We start from the raw sequence: 17263 nt of genomic DNA, 5'->3' as shown, positions 1-17263 counted from the left end.
GGGGAGGACAATTTCGAGATAGGTCAGTCCCCACAAACCCCTTCCAGTGATTCCCGTGTATTGTTGGGGCGCTTGGCTCAAAATCTGATGGTTGCAGGCTCAAATTCAAAGAGTGGAACTACCCCCTGTACCCTTGAGCACTTGTGCACACAACCTGAATTGCTTCTGTTAATAGTTCATTGCTGTGGCTAACTGCTAAAGCTAATAGCTATAACTATCTGCTAAGGCTAATTACTATGCCTAACTGCTAAGGCTAATAGCCTTTTCTAATTGCAAAGGCTAACTGCTATGGCTAACTGCAATGGCTAATAACTATAGCTAACTGCTACGGCTAACTGGGTGTCAACATGACAACGCAAGGTACACGAGCAGCCCTGGGACAGGCGTGTCTGCCAAGCGAAATAAAAGATTAATCACGACTGTGGCACAGTTAATAGGAAGCGCCTTTGCAGCCTTTATAATCAGGCTCCACGGGTAAGTTCTGTCAGAATACGTGTCCTGGGGGCAGGAGGCTAATGACACTTCTTCCGAAGCGCTTCTGCTGTCACCGATCTCAGGTGTTTCGCCTCGCTGGCTGACATTTACAGCTGGAGTGGTGCTGCGGGCGGATACGTTCGCTCACATGCGCGGGTCGTTAGCCAGGTCTGGGGCTGCAGCTCAGATAGCCTTGCGTGGGTGAATGCACCTGCGTTCTCTTGCACTGGACAAGAGCGTTCGCTAAATGGCTGTAACGTAAACGTTGCGCTTGCAAGTCCGCAAATGTAATGCTACGTGATGTAATGTGATGTTACGTGATGTAATGTGATGTAATGTGATGACCTGTTGGATGTACTAAGCATTTGAAAATCACCCTTACAGCGATCATAAACTTTATCCTTGGCATCATCCACCTACCTGGACACCTGATCGGAGGGATTAACATGCAAATAAATGCTGCCTGCAAATTGTCCACAAAACAAAAGTAATGGCCAACTACAGTCGAACAACCGTATTAAATAATGGATGCAAGGAAAGGCTACGGATCAATACAGAATGGACCCACGTGCTAAAGATTGATAGACGTGGAGGTATATTGGCCAACCTGTCAATCACACAGAGCCATGCCCTGACGCCCCACCCTCCAGCACACAGAACCATCCTGGATGAGTCACAGCTTTCCTTCCAGAGGCTCGGTCATATTGCGCCACGCATTTGCCGCATACTCGAAGCATGACATCTGCTGCTGGTAACCAATGGTAACCACCCAATCAACGCAACAAACCAAGCGATGAAAGCCTCAGCAAGCTTCTGCTCAACTGAGCAACATGTGGGGAGCTGTTAGCAATATTAGTAAGGAGTTCACTATTCCTTTACCCTCCAAATCTTTGTAAAACTCAACTGAAAGGTAACACGCTGGGAGAAATGTCCTTACCCTAAATCAGCGAGGAAAACTCACGCTTTTGTTGGAGGCAGGCTACGCGCCAGGCCAACGGTTTCCACAGACAGCAGGACGGTGCAACACAAAATTCTCACGCAGTGCAAAAATATCAGCCTCTAACTCGGGTGCACAACAAGGGCAGATCCGTTTCAGGATTTTGCGCCAACATTTGGCTCTTAATTATGTAACTGGCTCAATCATATCAGGATCTGACCTTTTGCATAAGCAGCAGCTACAGCTGCAGACTGCACATTTATATCCTACAGATTTTACTGTGCTCAAGTACAGGAGCGAACCAGCGTAGTTTATAGAGCTGTCAGAAAACTAAAACTTAAGGAAACTGGTTGGAACAAAAAACCAGCATGCAGACGGGCCGGACTTGTGCACCCCTGCTCCAATTCATAGCCCGTGCTGTCCCGTTTCTTTGGTGTCATGTTCAGTCCACACTCAATACAAATATGCTTCTTCCCCTGGGGTATGGGTCTGGGTATGTATAAACATGTTCATGCAGCTTTCATCTTTTTTTCGTTGAGGCTTTTACTTTGAAAGATTGTCAGACACTTTTGAACCTTAAAGATGGCGTCTCAGGTCAGCCCGGTTCAGAAAGTTGATAAGACACCACCAGCCTACAGTTGAGTTTTCCAATGCTAAGCTGCTTACACTATCCTTATGAATACTATCTCTACGCCTTGAATCGTTAAGCACAAGTGTTTTGCTTCGGTTTATTTTAGCAAAATGTTGCTTGGATACCTTTACGTGGAAAATTGTTTTGGCCTTCGAATGCTGTTTGCCTGCATGCCTTGGATTTGTCTTAGATTATTACTGGCTTACTCACCCAGAACCTGATGACCTGCGGCCTATAATCAATGCATGCGAAAGAAGTATGAAGTACTGCTTGCACTTTTCTCCGCTTGGTTTGGCTCATTTATTGGAAGTGTGTCGGCAAGTACGGGGGATTGGTGTGTCTAGGTGGCTACTTTAAAACTCACCGTGGGGACGAAGCCCACAGCAGCATCTATTTTCTCAAAGACAGGACAGGACCGTCCGTTTTTGTCTCTAAACCAGGGGTGCGCAACAAGTGCTGACCTATTTCAGGATTTTGAGCGAACTTCTCTTAATTATTTAATTGGATGAATCATTTCTTGATCTCCGACTGCAGACTTGAGCTCAGACTCTCAGATCAGCAGTGTGTCCTAAAGATTTTTACTGTGCTCAAGTACAGGAGTGAACCGGCGTAGTTTATAGAGCTGTCAGAGAACTGAAACTAAGGTAATCGGTTGGATCAAAAACCAGCACAAGGATCCACCCTCCAGGACCGGAGTTGTGCACCCCTGCTCTAAACCTAACTCTGTCTCTTGTCAGTGGCTGCACTCTTTTGTCATTGACTGGCCTGACAATTATGGAAATGGAACAGTGCAAAAATATTGAAATATAATCTGTTATCCAGATCAAAACATATATTTCATCGCTTCGAAAGATATGGGGAAATATACATATTTCATACACTTTCAGATACTGCAACATTTTTCATAAAAATACATTCAATTAAATCATTCATATTGCCACGGAAGCTGACAGCTACTGAATAGGCTTCCTGAGGACAAAATTAACGAGGTTCATCTCAACAAATCACGCAATAGTGGCAACAGAACTCCTGCAGTCACAAATAGAATGAAAACCATTAAAAGCTCTTACTGTTACTGTTAGGGGTAGGCTAGTGGCACCCATCAACGGGTTCAAAACCCCCAAAGGCAATATGTTGAAAAAACTAATCAATTTGAGTAGGCTAATTCATTTTAATCTAAGATTTAAAGACAGTAAATATCCCTTTAAGTGTGTCATACGAGGTTGTAAATATTTTTGGAAAGCAGTACAACATTTGGCAACAAGGATTGCGCAATGCTAGTTCAACAGTAGTGTGCCAGGGATGAGGCTAAGTGAACTCCGTTAATTTCAAAACTGCATGCATGCTCATTTTAAATTCCAATAAGAGAGTTAAGTCGCTGCTTTACCTACTTTTATGGAAAGAGAGAGGTGTTGTTGTCTCACTCAGAGCTTTCGCTTCAGCTGTCGCTGTCCTCGGGAAATTTGGCACTTTGTCCACGGACAAAGGGGTTTGCAAACCAACGTCGTTCTGTAATCCGAAACTGCTGTTAGCTACCGCTACCGTTTTAGAAATGGTACCGCATATTATAACTATAAGCGATGTCTCCAACATAACGACTGGGGCCTGCATTGAAAACACCTGGCACCATGTCGTCTTCATATTCCCATCAGGCTAATAAATACCATTCCGCTTGGTATGAGCATGAAACTGTCTTGTTCGAACTGGTAGCAGCTGTCGAGTCCGTCCGACACATCAACGTACAGTTGTACGAGGTAAACGGTTTCATTTTTGCCTGCAAATGCAGTGACAACGAAGGGTAGGCTACCACCACAATGTCTACTGAGAATGTTTTAGGTACTGGAATTGTTGCAACATCCAAAATTAGAGCTAAAAATCCTAGTGAATATAAGTACTGGGTGTAAAAATAAATGCCGTCCTGAGCAGGTGCCGCCGCCTCAGATCCGCTCCAGCGCGCGCTAACTTGACACACCAATAACAGATGAAGACAAGCGTCCCGTTAAGTAGCTGATTCGGTTTAACGGTTCTGTTAAAATCGTACGCTTCATCCCCTGTTTACATTTATTACAGGTATTTAAATATACCAACAGTGGTCCACTGTTGTGTAGTTAGACTAGCCTATCGTTACGCTACTGTTCTTTGTAGGCTATAGTGTGCGGCAAGAGTCCCGTGCCCGTTAGTTCAACTTGTGCGTCTCCCAAGCGCTCTAACGGAGCTGCGTTTGGCGGAGAGTCAGTCCTGCAGCGATGGTGTAATCCGGGGAGTAAAGCGAAGAGATTTTATTTGGGTGTTAACTGTTCGTTGCCCGGATCCCTGGGCGCTCACGTTTCAATCCGCGGCGAAGTTATAGCTAACTGCTGCTCTGCTGCGCGAGTAGTCTGCACTACATTTGTTGGGCTGTGAGAGAGATGTTATCCAAACAACAGCGTTAGTGATAGACAAGCAGTTAATACAAATAAATAAACTACACTGCAAATGACTGCTCATTTTCCCAGACCTTTGCATAGACGAGCCTTTTGAACTCCAGTTATTACAATTGTTGAAATATTTAACTTTTGGGCCTTAATTGTGTTTTAGGAACCCTTTTGACACCATCTCTAAGCTAAAGGACGGAAATGCAAAAATACATTGTCCGAATCCAAATGGCCTAATCAACAGACGAACATAAAAGCAATAAGATTCACTGTGTAAAACAGCATAGAAACCTTCCTCCGAGTCCTCCATGTATCATATTTTTACGAGTTCACACATAACTAATATTCACAGCCATACTTGCTAAATGGACTATCCAATAATCAGGTAGCCTACTGTGAGTTACTAATGCGTCATAACCCATTCACACAATGCTGCACACCATTGTTACTCTTCTCTTGTTACTGTTTGTGTTAACTATTTAAAAAATGCAGTTAAACATAGCCTACAAACTGCTTTGAATTGAACTAGTTTGAATAGGTGAACTGAATTTGCTTTATTGATCCCAAGAAAAGCATCTACCACAAACAGAAAAGGCATATGGAAACACAGCTAGACGCAGGGCCACCCAGACACTGCATATTAATACTGTGACCTCCAGATAGACCTTGACTCTCTTAACTAGTCATAACCGAACCTCGCTGCATTATCGGCTCGGCTGTTTCACATTTTCTAGAACAAATACCCTAAGACTCAAACTGCTTGTATTGGAGTAGTTTTCTTGTAACGGGATGGATCGAGGCTGTGATTCCGTCTAGACTAGCAGAGGAACGCGATTCATGTAACCGCATCGAATCTATTGTATGAGTCACAAATGACACCGCTTATGACTCCTGCCATTGATATCTTAATAACCCCGTTTATCTTTCTTGGCCGGGCGTTCAGTGGAAGAGCGATAAAAACCACCTCCCGACAGGAACTGAGCAATATACTCATCAGAGTAGGAATATAAAGCCACGCCTAGCACCGGGATTCCCCCTATCCAAACTGTTGCGCTTCTGGCCTGTTGAGATTCTGATTGCTGTTCTGACACGCTGCCCTCTTGTGGACAGAAAATATCTATCGGTGCAGATAAATAATTGTTGCATCATATTTCTTGACATCATATACCCCTCACATTATATGTGTGTGTGTGTGTGTGCATGTAAATTGTCAAACCTTCAAATTAACACACCTAGACTTTAAGCATTTGAATATTTTGACTGTCAATTGTTTCATTTGAATATCTCTATGAGGTTGTGCTGTACTCTGGGGAGTACACAATAAAATGTGTTAGTTCGTCTCTAACTGACAGAGTTCATATGAGTCAAGTATCAAATGTACTCTGAGTAAACTATGCTCCATCATACATGATCTAATGACCCATTTTACTGTAGTTCTACTAACCCTCAATCCTGTATAATTGATTGTTGCAACTCCTCACATCTCACAAGTATTAAATGTTTTTTTTTTGCAGTCATCAGACTTGATTAAACCTTTTCTCTCCGAGAAACAATACAAAGACAGCTAGTGTTTATTTTGTCTGATGTTATGTAGCACAGGTGCCCAAAAATCTTGCTGACTGGTGTTTTTTAATTGGAAAATAATGCTTAGCATGAGGGAAACAAGGCACTTATGAAAAGCAGTTCTACTGTTTGTTCGGCAGATAAATCCCTGTGCATTCGGGTCAGTAATCTGTGATTATCTGACTATACTGTGCTAAACTAAACTAATGCAGGCCTATACTCCATGCTTAGCCTACACCACAGAGTACCATTGAACTCATTGACCGACTGCATTACCCAGGAATCATTTCTGCCTCGACCGTTGCCTTGCTGAAAAAGTAATGGTAATTAATAATGGGGATATAGTAATAGCCTACTGGCATCCCCATTACTAATAATCTCCGTTCATTAAAAAAACGACACAGAATAACAGAATCTGTGGAATTATAAGGAAAATGTATTTTTTAAATCCTGGTGGTGTCTACCATCTTCAAGCTATAAACTGATTATTCCGGCAATTTAACACTTGGCAGCAACGCGAACCACTGCGCGAGTCATAGCACCAATTAGCTCCAGTTAAGACAGTGTAGCCAATGGGCAACTCCCGCGGCACGAGAAGTGCAGGCCGCTGCTGTACAAATGCTGTGAACTTGCGACCAAATGCAAACCGGTCAGACCCGCCTCTTCCAGGAAGACCGGGAGGAAGAGCTGTGATCCGAATGTGGAATCTACGCATTGAGTACATTCTGACCTCCAGCAATCGATTCGGGATCAGCCGACCCAACCCTATTTCTAATCCCAGCCTTCATTCGAAAAACGTAGGCTATGTAGACCTATCTGACTGGTCTGGAGACGAAGTGACACAATCGGACTGTCGCCCACTGACACGTCAATCATGCTGTCTTTGGAGATAATCAACTGCATTCCAAATTAATTTCCACAAATTGTATTATTATTATTATTATTATAACAATATTAGCCTACATTACAAGCTAAAAAAACTCCAAATCCATGATTTTGCTTTTATTTAGATTTAGAAACCCAAATGCATTATTGTAGGTCTATGCGTTTATTTATGAGTGAAGAGAAAATATGAATCATTTTTTACCAACTTCCAGTAAAAACAATGTAAAAATCCATAAAATCAGCAATGTGGTTTCTCTTGTCCCCCACCCCCCGTTTTTACCACATCCAGTGGCATTACGGTGTTCTACAAGATTTTAAAAAGACTGTTTTCGATGGTCTATTTATTCTGTTTTGGTGGTTTATTCAAATCACGGGTCATTATGTCCAGGAAAAGTAACAACCACGTTCGAAGGTAAATAATTGAATGAACAGGTCAGTACTGGGTGGGTATTTTATCCTAAGATGCATCAGCGCAGGGGTTAACGTGCGCAACCGTACAAAAGGAAAACTGACTCACGCCAGTCTAAACTTGCAGCTCGCTGTTGCTTAAATGAAAAACGTGCCAAATATTCCTAAAAGGTTCCAGATGTACTTAGAATGCATGTACATAGTTTGTAAGACTGGTTACTTTAAACTTTTTTTTAGTTAACAAAAACGCACCAGAAAAGACTACAGTCCAGTTTTTACACACGTCAGTCTTCCACGCCCTGTTAAGTTAACAATCCCAGTGAACTGGATTTCAGCACACTGAAAGTTTCCCCACAGCTTTCATTCCTCTGACTGACACGGAAGGTGGAATCCAGTTGCACTTTTTTTTTTTCGTCGAGTGGGAGGATACGGGACGCCAGCCAAGGTATGACAGAGGCAATGGAACTGTGAGGAACTCTTCAGGGAACGAAGTTACAATTACTGAGCTTCGCAGAAAGAAAAGTTTACTTTTAACAGGAAAGACCAAAAAGAAGGAACCCCAAATGGCGGCACAGGTATGGTAAACTTTCTTTAAAATCGTGGAAACAAAGAGGGGAGAAATGGCCATAAGTGCACGACGGTCTTCGTGGACTATATTCGTGTAGTTATGAGGGTTTTTTTTCAAGAGGCAGGCCAAGTTGTCAGTTCACTTGTAGCTATCTATTGTGAAAACGTTCAGAGACTCTTTACGCGCAACGTTATTTTACTTTATAGATTGTCATATTTAGTCCGAATTAAGGGGATATATGTCCAAGTATGTTAAGATTTAAATGTTGTTAACTGTGTGTAGTAGACTATCACCACCTATTAAAAACATTTTTCGCAAATAATTTGCTTCGGTATTATTGCTGCAGAAACTTGGTTATTTAATCTACACGAGTTCATACCTTGCATAGCGGCGAGTTCGAATTCAGGACTTTTTTCCCATTTAAAATAATTGAACGGGTGTGTATGCCAACAGGGCGTGCACGAATACCGACACATGCCTTTTGCGGAGTCTGTATGTAACCCACAGATAGGTGGCACAGCAACAATATGTATGCCGTGGAAGTCTTACTTTCTTCCATTTTTTGCGTCGCCGCAGCACAGGCCGTTTCTGGCCCCCGCGGAGGGAAATGAAAACCACGGGAAATCAATAAGGCTCTCTGCATTCCTATGGCCAGTGTGAGGCAGCGCGCCGCGGTCTCGCGCCGAAGATCCTGCGCGCTCATGTAGGCGTTCGGATTGAGTAACGTGATCCATCTGTCTGTTAGCGACGGAAGCGCAGATAGACAGGTAGAAGAAAATTTAGGAGTTCTCCGACTGTCGGTCTCGGTAAAGTTACCATCACAGTTAATAAATAAAGTGAGTCTTTAAAATATATATATATATCTTTTAAATATATATATATAAAAGCATATGATGCACGTGCCTTTGACAGAGTTTTGAACAAGACATAGGCTCCATTGCAGGCTGTAGGCGCGGCACGGACCGTTGTTGCCGTAAATCATACAGCCTCGTTCCCCAATATGGGAGTTAACCGTTTAATCGCCGCCGTTCAAATTCGCTGCAAGAGGAATGCGGGCCATCTCCCAGTTTCTCGACCCGTTCGATTTTGCGGGGGAAACATTTAGATGGGTTACTCACTAAACCCCCAGAATTTGGGCTAATCCCCGTTTATTGCTCAACTGGAGTTTGCGGTCTCAAGCACGCCCCGAGGACAAATAGCAGCGAACGCGGCAGCTGTCTCGGCTCGATTTGCAGGTATTACAGGTGCCTGAATCACTGGGAAAACTGAAGGAGTCACACACTGCAGTTCTCTTTGACGCTCATTTGTGCTTAAAAGCGCATTTGCATTTTGGGTACTGTTGGATTTAAATTCAACGTGATTGCGTCATATAAAACCTACCTGAACCACTCATTCGGAGTAATTTAATAAAACGGACAACAATTGCATTTTAGTTTCGGTCTTTCAGTCAGATGCATTAAATTCCGACAGAAATATCTGATGTCACAGGAATGTGTTTGTGAGGATGACTCTCCTTAAGCGCAGAGCAGGACGGCATGCAAAACTTCGGTATGCACTTAAAGACGGATGTAGTGTCTGAAAAAAAATGTAGGAATGTGGCCCCGAATGAATGTACACATTATAGTAGCCTACACCTATGAATGTTCGTCAGGAGGGAGAACGAAGACGAGGCCATTCCAGTTCTCGCCGAGTCTCTGCTCTTGCCACATTGACCGTTAAATAATTAAATTGTTCACGAGCGCGGAGATCGTCACGGTGTATTCCCGCGGTAAATAACTGGCCATTTGAATGTTAAAACTGTTAGGAGCACTGGAATAACCCGTACTACCACTTTCTTCTTCTCGCAATATTGATGAGACACGTTTTTTATTTGCTTTATTGTTACTGTTACTATTACTATTATTCTCACCTTTTTCAACATTACCCTTATTTCCTTGCATATAATAGTAATTACTGTGGTTGTGGTCATGCTTGTGGACGGTACTGTGGTCAGATTGCCTAGCCTGAGAGTCCTTCTGGTCCACAGCCCTCCGATCTAGAGAAGGCCATAAATACCCTGGTCACACAATTCCACTCGGCCGGCGGCGGAAACAGCTCCACGCTGAAGATCGACGAGTTCAAGAATCTCCTCTCCAGCCAGCTGCCAAACCTCGCCAAGGTACAGTCAGCAACCCCCCACCCCCATCGGCCACGCCCGCCATTCAGTCTGCTTTCTAAGGGCGTGGTTCCTACTGCTATTTCCTCATATCAGGAATTGAAAGAACAGCGGGTGATTCGTGTGCGCCAGAATTCTCGAACGCAACGTGGAACCCTGAGGGTCGCGGTCTGTACAGAAACTTGACTCTGAAAAGAGTGGGTTTAAAAAAAATTAAAAATTTTACGCCTGCTCAGCCTTTGTTATTTGTTCACAAAAAGTCATGAAGTGGCAACGCTGTAATCCATTTCCTTAGGAGGTAAAATATGTCGACTGGGAGTTGAAGGGTGTTGTCTGCCTGTTTAACACTCACAGGTTTTCCTGAACCTGGGAAAATGGCACAGCTCTCTCTTCCTCTTTGTTCTCTCCCTCTCCTACTCTCTCTCTAAAAGTAACAGTTCAAGACAGGGCCAGCTTTTGCCTTCCTGGGGCCCTGGGCAAAATTTCTCAGTGGGGCCTCACCTCCTCTCCACACCTCTCCTCTCTTCTCCCCTCTTCTCCACACCTCTCCTCTCTTCTCCTATTCTCTCCACACCTCTCCTCTCTTCTCCCCTCCTCTCCACACCTCTCCTCTCTTCTCCTATTCTCTCCACACCTCTCTTCTCTTCTCCCCTCCTCTCCACACCTCTCCTCATCTCTCCTCTCAACTTCTCTCCACATCTCTCTTCTCCCCTTCTCTCCTCATCTCTCTTCTCCCCTCTTCTCCTCACCTTTCCTCTCCTTTCCCCTCATCTCTCCTCTCCCCCTCTTCACCTTTCTTCTCCTCTCTCCTTTTCTCCCATCTCTCCTCTGTTCTGTTCTCCTCTCCTCACTGTTCCTCCCCTCTCCTCTCCTCCTTTCCCTTCTCCTCTTATCTCATCTCTCCTCCCCCTCCTCTTCTCTCCCCCATCCTCTCTGATCCTCACCTGTCCTCTTCTCTCCTATCCCCCTCTTCTCCTCTCCCCTCCTCTCCAAAGACGCTGGGACTTGGGTTTGGCGGGACGAGCAGGTGGTGGGGTCTTGGGGTTGGGGGGGTGAGGGGGGGGGGTGCTGGGGTTGCCCCCTCTGTCGAAAGGAGGAATTCATAGCTTAATTCTGAATCCTGGTGAGCACTCAGAGGGTGTTGTCATGTAAATTCTGCTGCTTTGGGTCTGCATCAGCTCCTGTGAGTTCTGCTTGTGTCTGTGTGCTGTCCCAGCACTGTCCTTAGACTGACCGGATTCCCAGGTCTTAGCGTAAGTACAGCCAAAAAATAACTACTGCCAATGAAGACGAGATTAAATTAAACGTGAGGATTAGAGAAGTCTCTTCCATTGCCTACAATCAAAATAGCAAACATGTATTCCGTAGAGTGTCCGGTGTTGATTCAACTCTGACAGATAACATTTGGTCCTGCCCCGGTCCAGAGTGGGACCATATGTACTCCCTTAGAGTTGAATTAACACTGGTAAGGTTGAGTTAGCTGTGTATCTATGGTGTAAACGGCTGGTGGGGGTTACAAGAGAATGGCTGGATACACAGTAAAATGTCCAGTGCTAAATTAACTTAAATGAGTGGGACCATATGTACTCCCTTAGAGTTTAATTAACACTGGTTGAGTTGAATTAATCCTGGACACAGTCCAAAGACATGCAGGTAGGTAATTGGAGACTGTAAATTGCCCCTAGGTATGATTGTGTGAGTGAATGACGCGTGTGCCCTGCGATGGATTGGCAACCTGTTCAACTTAGATTGCCATTTTTCCCTCTCGCCCAATGCATGATGGGATAGGTTCCATTCCCCCCACGACACTGACCAGGAATAAGCAGGTTAGATAATGAATGGATGGATTGCTCCTTTACCTCTGTGCCTCTCTCTGAATTATTGCTGTGCAATGTATTACTACATCTTAAAGTGGAAATAATGATATTTGCCATTATTAAGTCTTGTAATAAATATATAATGTATTTGTTTCGGTATATTTGAAAATATATTCCATTTCCATTAAGGAATGTCCCTGCACTGCTCTACAGCTAATAGGCTCCATGGTTTAGGGGTTCTGTGGTTGGTTTTAAGTGAGCTGTTTGTATCCTGATCAAGGCATCCTTTTTTACCTTCAGTGGACTGTTACTCAGCTCCTCTGAGCCTATCCCAGCATGCACTGGGCTGGACACATGAACGCGCCCTGGACAGGCCGCCTCAGACTCAGGGTGTTCCTTCTTCACAGTCGTGCATAAATAAATTGGTCATACTTGTGGTATTGTTGCCCTAACAACTGCAACAACAAAAAGTGCTGCAAATGAAGAGTTGTGAGTTTGTGTTTTTAGTGTTCAGCATTGTTATTTAGTTATTTGCAGCGATGGCTATTTTAGAGCCGAGAAACGTAAAAATACATCTTAGGGTGGTGCAGTGGCTAACACTGTGGCCTCGCAGCAAGGAGGACCTGGCTTTGAATCCCATGTGGGGGGCCTTTCTTTGATTAAATGAATGTGTATGTGTGTGTCAGGCTAATTGGAGAGTCTGAATTCTGTAGGTACGATGTGTGTGCCTTGCGATGGACTGGCGACCTGTCCAGGGCATATGCCTGCCCCTTGCTCAATGCATGCTGGGATAGGCTCCAGCCCCCCCCCCCCCCCACTTCCCCCCTGCAGAACTGAAAGCAGAAGCTCTACTAGTGTCACTGGTGTAGTACCCTTCCTTTGAGATAGATGGCGAATTAGACTGGTGGAGTGGGCCCTCATTGTCAAGTTTTTTGACTGGCTCAAGTTCTGCCAGGTTTGAATGGCTCCTCATTGAAAGTGTAGTCAACAGGATGGGCTATCCTAGACGATTTCTAGATCAGCGAGTGAGTCTACCAGCCTATCCTTGCCTTTGCGTAGCAGCATTTAAAACGTGTAGCTGGGCAGCACTTTACAGACGGTCTGGTTGCTGCAGTCAAGTTTGTGCTGTAGTTTAAGACTGGGATGACCTGCGTAAACACAGCGTGGCTTCTGCCTGACAGAACGTGGGTTTCGTTTTTGGGTCACGGAAAGCAGGAAGGCGACGAGTCTACGCGGCGCCCCCTGCAGCATCGCCTCTGCGCCGCGCGGCCTCGGCTGAACGCGCGCCGTTCGCACAGGTCCGCCCTGCAGGTGTTTTCAAGATGGAAACCTTTTTTTTTTTTTTTTTTTTTTTTTTTTGTTGCAGCGTATCTGACTCTCCTGAAAAGATAGCTGCAGCTGAACCGGTTTCCGGCGTTTTGCAACAGTCCCTGAGATATGTTTGATCACGTTTTTCGGGGCGTGCCCGGGGCGTGAGCCGGAGTAGCGGGGGGGGGACGTATTTTAGCATGGGCGCCGCACGCCGCACGGTCCCCCTCCGGGGTCGGCCTCCGCGGCCTCCGCGTTCCGCGACGGGACGTCCAGACCGCCACCGCTTCTGTTCCCGAGACGCTCCCGTACACAGTTTTCATTTTTTTTTTAAATCTTTCTTTTTGTTTTTGTTTTTTTTTGTTGCTAGCTGTTGCGTAGGCAGGCACTGCGTGGAAAACGCACCCCCGGCCACGCAGCACTTCTCCAGCGGAGGTGATTGATAGCTGGGTGGATTCCTCGTCCTTACGCCTCCCAGCATGCTCTGCGCTCCGCGAGGCGACAGATTCAGAACTCGGCGGGCGGTCTGGTACTGTTTTTTTTGTTTTTTCTTCCCGCGAAAGATTCAGCGATTTTTTTTTTCTTTTTACGGAGAGCAGGACAGTCTGCCACTTTTTGTATTTCTGCTTTTTTAAATTCAGAGCAGCTAACAGAGAGCGGATCACAGCTGAGATGGCGCCGGGGGGGGGGGGGGGATCGAAACCCCGCCCGCGCGGGGGGTGTCCGCGTGCGGCTCGAGAGTCCGCAGCCGGACAGACCGCGCTACGCGTCCCACCGCCGCGGCCGCTTTCAAAAGCCGCCACTCGTTACTTCGCGACCGGGCAGAAAAATAAAGCGGGAGAAAATAAGGTTGGACTGGACGCGTCCGCTGAACACCGCGGCCAAATGACGCACAGCTTCCACTCGGTGCGTTCTCATAAATCAGTACCAGAGATCGGGCTTTGGTTTTTTTTCCCCTGTAGATTTTTGCTCAGGCGGAGATTCCAACACCGTGAGCCTGGGACGGCTGAGAGACTTAACGACGCCTTGCTGGGTGTGGCCATGATGTCATGCTCACAATTCCACCCCGCCCACCTTGGAGTTTTTCTGGCGGTCCGGCGAGGTTTGGGCCTGCATTCACAAAGCACCTCAGAGCAGTGGGCGGGGATTTGCGTAAGAGTGACTGCAAGTCAGGCCACTGGGCCGTCCTTCAATACTGAATTAAGGCCCTCGGCTTGGTTTGTGTGAAGCAAGATTGAAACTTGAGAGCCTTAAAACAATAAATAAGTGCTCTGTTTTGCAATGTGTTTGTTGGTTGTTTGGAGTTCACTCTAGATCTCAATGTTTCACCGGTGCTGTTCCCGAAATAAAGGGCATCCCACAAGTGATCAATTCAAGGAAATCTTAGCGGGGGGAACTTACACACTTGCAGTGACAGCAGTTTAAATGGAACATACCTGAGAAGACCACTAGAGGGAGACATAATCCTTTTGTGTAGCCGTGGGTTGCATCGTCTCTATAATGTAGGGTCCTGCAATGGTGCAAACATCACAAGGGGAGTTTCTTACTGTATACATATATTAAATAAATATGTTGGAAATAAAAATACTCTGCCTGAATGCAGTTCCCAGAGTGATCAAAATTATATGGTAGCTGCACCCATTTTCGAGTTCAAGTGTCTCCAGTCTCCCATCGCTGTTTTTAAAGTAATGTGTTGTCTCTTGCTTTCCATTAAAAAATGTAATGGAATACATAAAGGCATACTATGCAGGATTTTTACCCTGAAAATGCTATAAATAGCATCACAGGAATGCTGAGCCATATCTATGATGCACTGGCCAATTTTTTGCACCTCTACCTGTTATTTGTTATTCTAAAACGTGTTCGGGACATTTCTGGGTGTGGGGAGGGGTGGTTGTGGCTACAGAGCCTGCAGTTTGGGATCAGATTTCAGCAGAGTGTTTGTTGCTAGCTGTTTTTCGCAGTGGCGGGGTTGAAGAAGCCCAGACACAGCGAAGTTAAAAGACAAACTGATGGGGCTCATTCAAGAACCGAAGTTAACCTTGGAAATGTTTTTCCTCAAGGGTGTCAGCTGAAGTTCGCCAAGGGGATGAAAAGCAATATGGAGCTGGCCTGTTTTGTGTTGGACCTTTATCTAACATTACTTTTAGCTAACATTAGGTAGCTAGGTGGTCGAAGCACAGTGCCTTTTGTGTCAAATTATGTTCTCTCATCAAAATGTGTTCCCCCCTATGGGAACTATTGTCACTGTTTATAGTTGTAAATTTTATAGCTCAGTAACTCACCTGCATTTTCAATCTGGGGGAACACATCTCGACAAGTGAACTGAATTCAATACTTGTGCCTTCTAGCTCCATGTAGCAAACTTCTCTAAAAAAAAAAAAAGAAAAAAGCTAATAAAGTTGCTAATGTGATTAGCTGTGTTCCTACGGGAGCCTTTGGGCGTAGTCCGCTGATATGACCTCTTCACTCAACATTTTGCTTGCAGCACACATGGGTGTGTCTTGTCCTCAACGGAGCTGTGGTTTGAGGATGGAGGAGGAGACTTCTTTGATTGTAAACTCAGTACTCCAGAAAGGCCACAGATCCTGCATAGTATGCCTTTAAGCAGCAAGCTGTGCCAGCCTTTGGATTCAAGCGCCTTCTCTTAGACTTCCTCCCTCCTTCTTCGCTTCTCTGCATTGTAATGAGACATGATTTGTTTAAGCCATTTCTCTCTCTCTCCCCATCTCCCTCTTTCTTTTACCTTGACCTCTCTTACCCTCCCTCTTTTACCCCCCCTTAATATTTCTCTCCTCCTTCCTCCACTTTCTCTGCCTCTCTCTCCTTCCTTTCCTCTTCCTCTTTCTGTACCTTCCTCTCTCTATCCTTCCTCTTTCTCCACCCCCTCTCCCACTCTCTCTCAACCCCCACTCTCCCCCCTCGCTCTCCCTTTTCTCAATCTCTCACTCTCCCTGTCTCTCACCCCACTCTCCCCCCTCTCCCCCTCTCTTACTCTTTCTCTCCCCCTCTCTCAAACCCCTCTTCCCCCTCTCTCCCCTCTTACTCTCTCACTCTCCGCTCTCTCTCTCAACCCTCACTGTCTCACTCCCCCCTCTCTCTCCCTCTCATCCCTTTCTCCCCCCCCCCTTTCTCTCTCTCTTTGTCCCTCACAGACGGCAGGCAATGAGCAGGGTTTCGGGGAGGTGCTGCAGATGATGGGGGTGAAGGAAGGCGAAGGCGTCAGCTTCAAGAACTTCTGGTCCCTGATCCAGAACCTGGCCACTTCCCAGTACGGCATCCTGAGTCAAGCAAGCCCCACCAAATGCAGCTGTCTGCTGCTGTGAGACAGCCTGGAGACTACTGCCACCACCTCCTCCCCTCCCCCAACCTGTCCCAACCCCACCCCCCCAACCCCCCACCACCCTGTCCCAACCCCACCCCCCCGACCTCCCACCACCCCCTCCCCTCCCCCACCCTGTCCCAACCCGACCCCCCACCACCCCCTCCCCTCCCCCACCCTTTCCCAACCCCACCGCCTGACCCCCCACCCCCCCTCCCCTTCTCTTCCCCACCCTGTCCCAACCCCACCCGCCCACCCCCTCCCCTTTCCCTGCTGTGTCCCTCCCCCACATCCCCCTCGTCCCAACCGCCCCCTCCCCTTCCCCCGCCACATCCCAACCCCACCCCACCTCTCCTCACCCCCCCCACCCCCCTCTGTCCCTCACAACAGCGATGAGATGGCAAGGGGTTTGCCAAAACCCGAAAATGGACGGAGCCACCCAATGCTCTCTGTGACTTGTTGATTTGAACCAAATGTTGTATTAGTTTTTTGTTTTTTTGTGTGTGTGTGTTTTGTTTTTTTGGTTCAAGCAAGTCGGTGATTGGTTGCTCGTTTGACAGCTCCGCCCATTATCGGGTTCATGTAAACCTCACCTCTGTGCCACTAGCCCTAACAAGACCTGATTTACGCTCGGCCTTGATAGCTTCTCTCCAACACCACCCCCCACCCCTGCAAACACAGTGTCTTGGTGCTAGTAGCCAAATCTCCACACACTCCACACACACGACCACTCCCTCCTATTGTGTTATCTTTAGAACTGAACCTCCCAGTACCGCTCTGT

General features: G+C 46.2%; 2 protein-coding genes across 6 annotated transcripts in view; one reads left to right on the top strand and one right to left on the bottom strand.

The window, feature by feature from the left end:
* LOC118233230 (disintegrin and metalloproteinase domain-containing protein 15-like) overlaps positions 1 to 4335 on the bottom strand; it is a 30258-nt gene extending 25923 nt beyond the window's left edge. For 3 of the 5 annotated variants that reach the window (XM_035428699.1, XM_035428702.1, XM_035428701.1), the window contains exon 1: positions 3434 to 4335. In XM_035428699.1, coding sequence (XP_035284590.1) covers positions 3434 to 3683 — 250 coding nt within the window. In that variant the 5' untranslated portion in view covers positions 3684 to 4335. The remainder of the gene's footprint in view (positions 1 to 3433) is intronic. The other 2 variants (XM_035428703.1, XM_035428704.1) reach the window with 2 other exon arrangements.
* Positions 4336 to 7709: 3374 nt separating this feature from the next.
* On the top strand, positions 7710 to 16559 carry s100v2 (S100 calcium binding protein V2). Its single transcript, XM_035431258.1, has 3 exons — positions 7710 to 7887; positions 9907 to 10038; positions 16316 to 16559. The coding sequence occupies exons 1-3, from the start codon at positions 7876 to 7878 to the stop codon at positions 16484 to 16486; spliced, it is 315 nt and encodes a 104-aa protein (XP_035287149.1). The 5' UTR covers positions 7710 to 7875; the 3' UTR covers positions 16487 to 16559.
* Positions 16560 to 17263: the final 704 nt, after the last annotated feature.

The sequence above is a fragment of the Anguilla anguilla genome, chromosome 8 (genome assembly GCF_013347855.1).
Source record: "Anguilla anguilla isolate fAngAng1 chromosome 8, fAngAng1.pri, whole genome shotgun sequence".
Lineage (NCBI taxonomy): Eukaryota > Metazoa > Chordata > Actinopteri > Anguilliformes > Anguillidae > Anguilla > Anguilla anguilla.
This window is presented reverse-complemented; position numbering and strand designations above follow the sequence as displayed.

Excerpts from the sequence above, each read along its gene's own strand:
- s100v2 (XM_035431258.1), top strand. Across the intron at positions 10,039-16,315 it reads AGCTGCCAAACCTCGCCAAG|ACGGCAGGCAATGAGCAGGG; the intron begins GTACAGTCAGCA and ends TGTCCCTCACAG.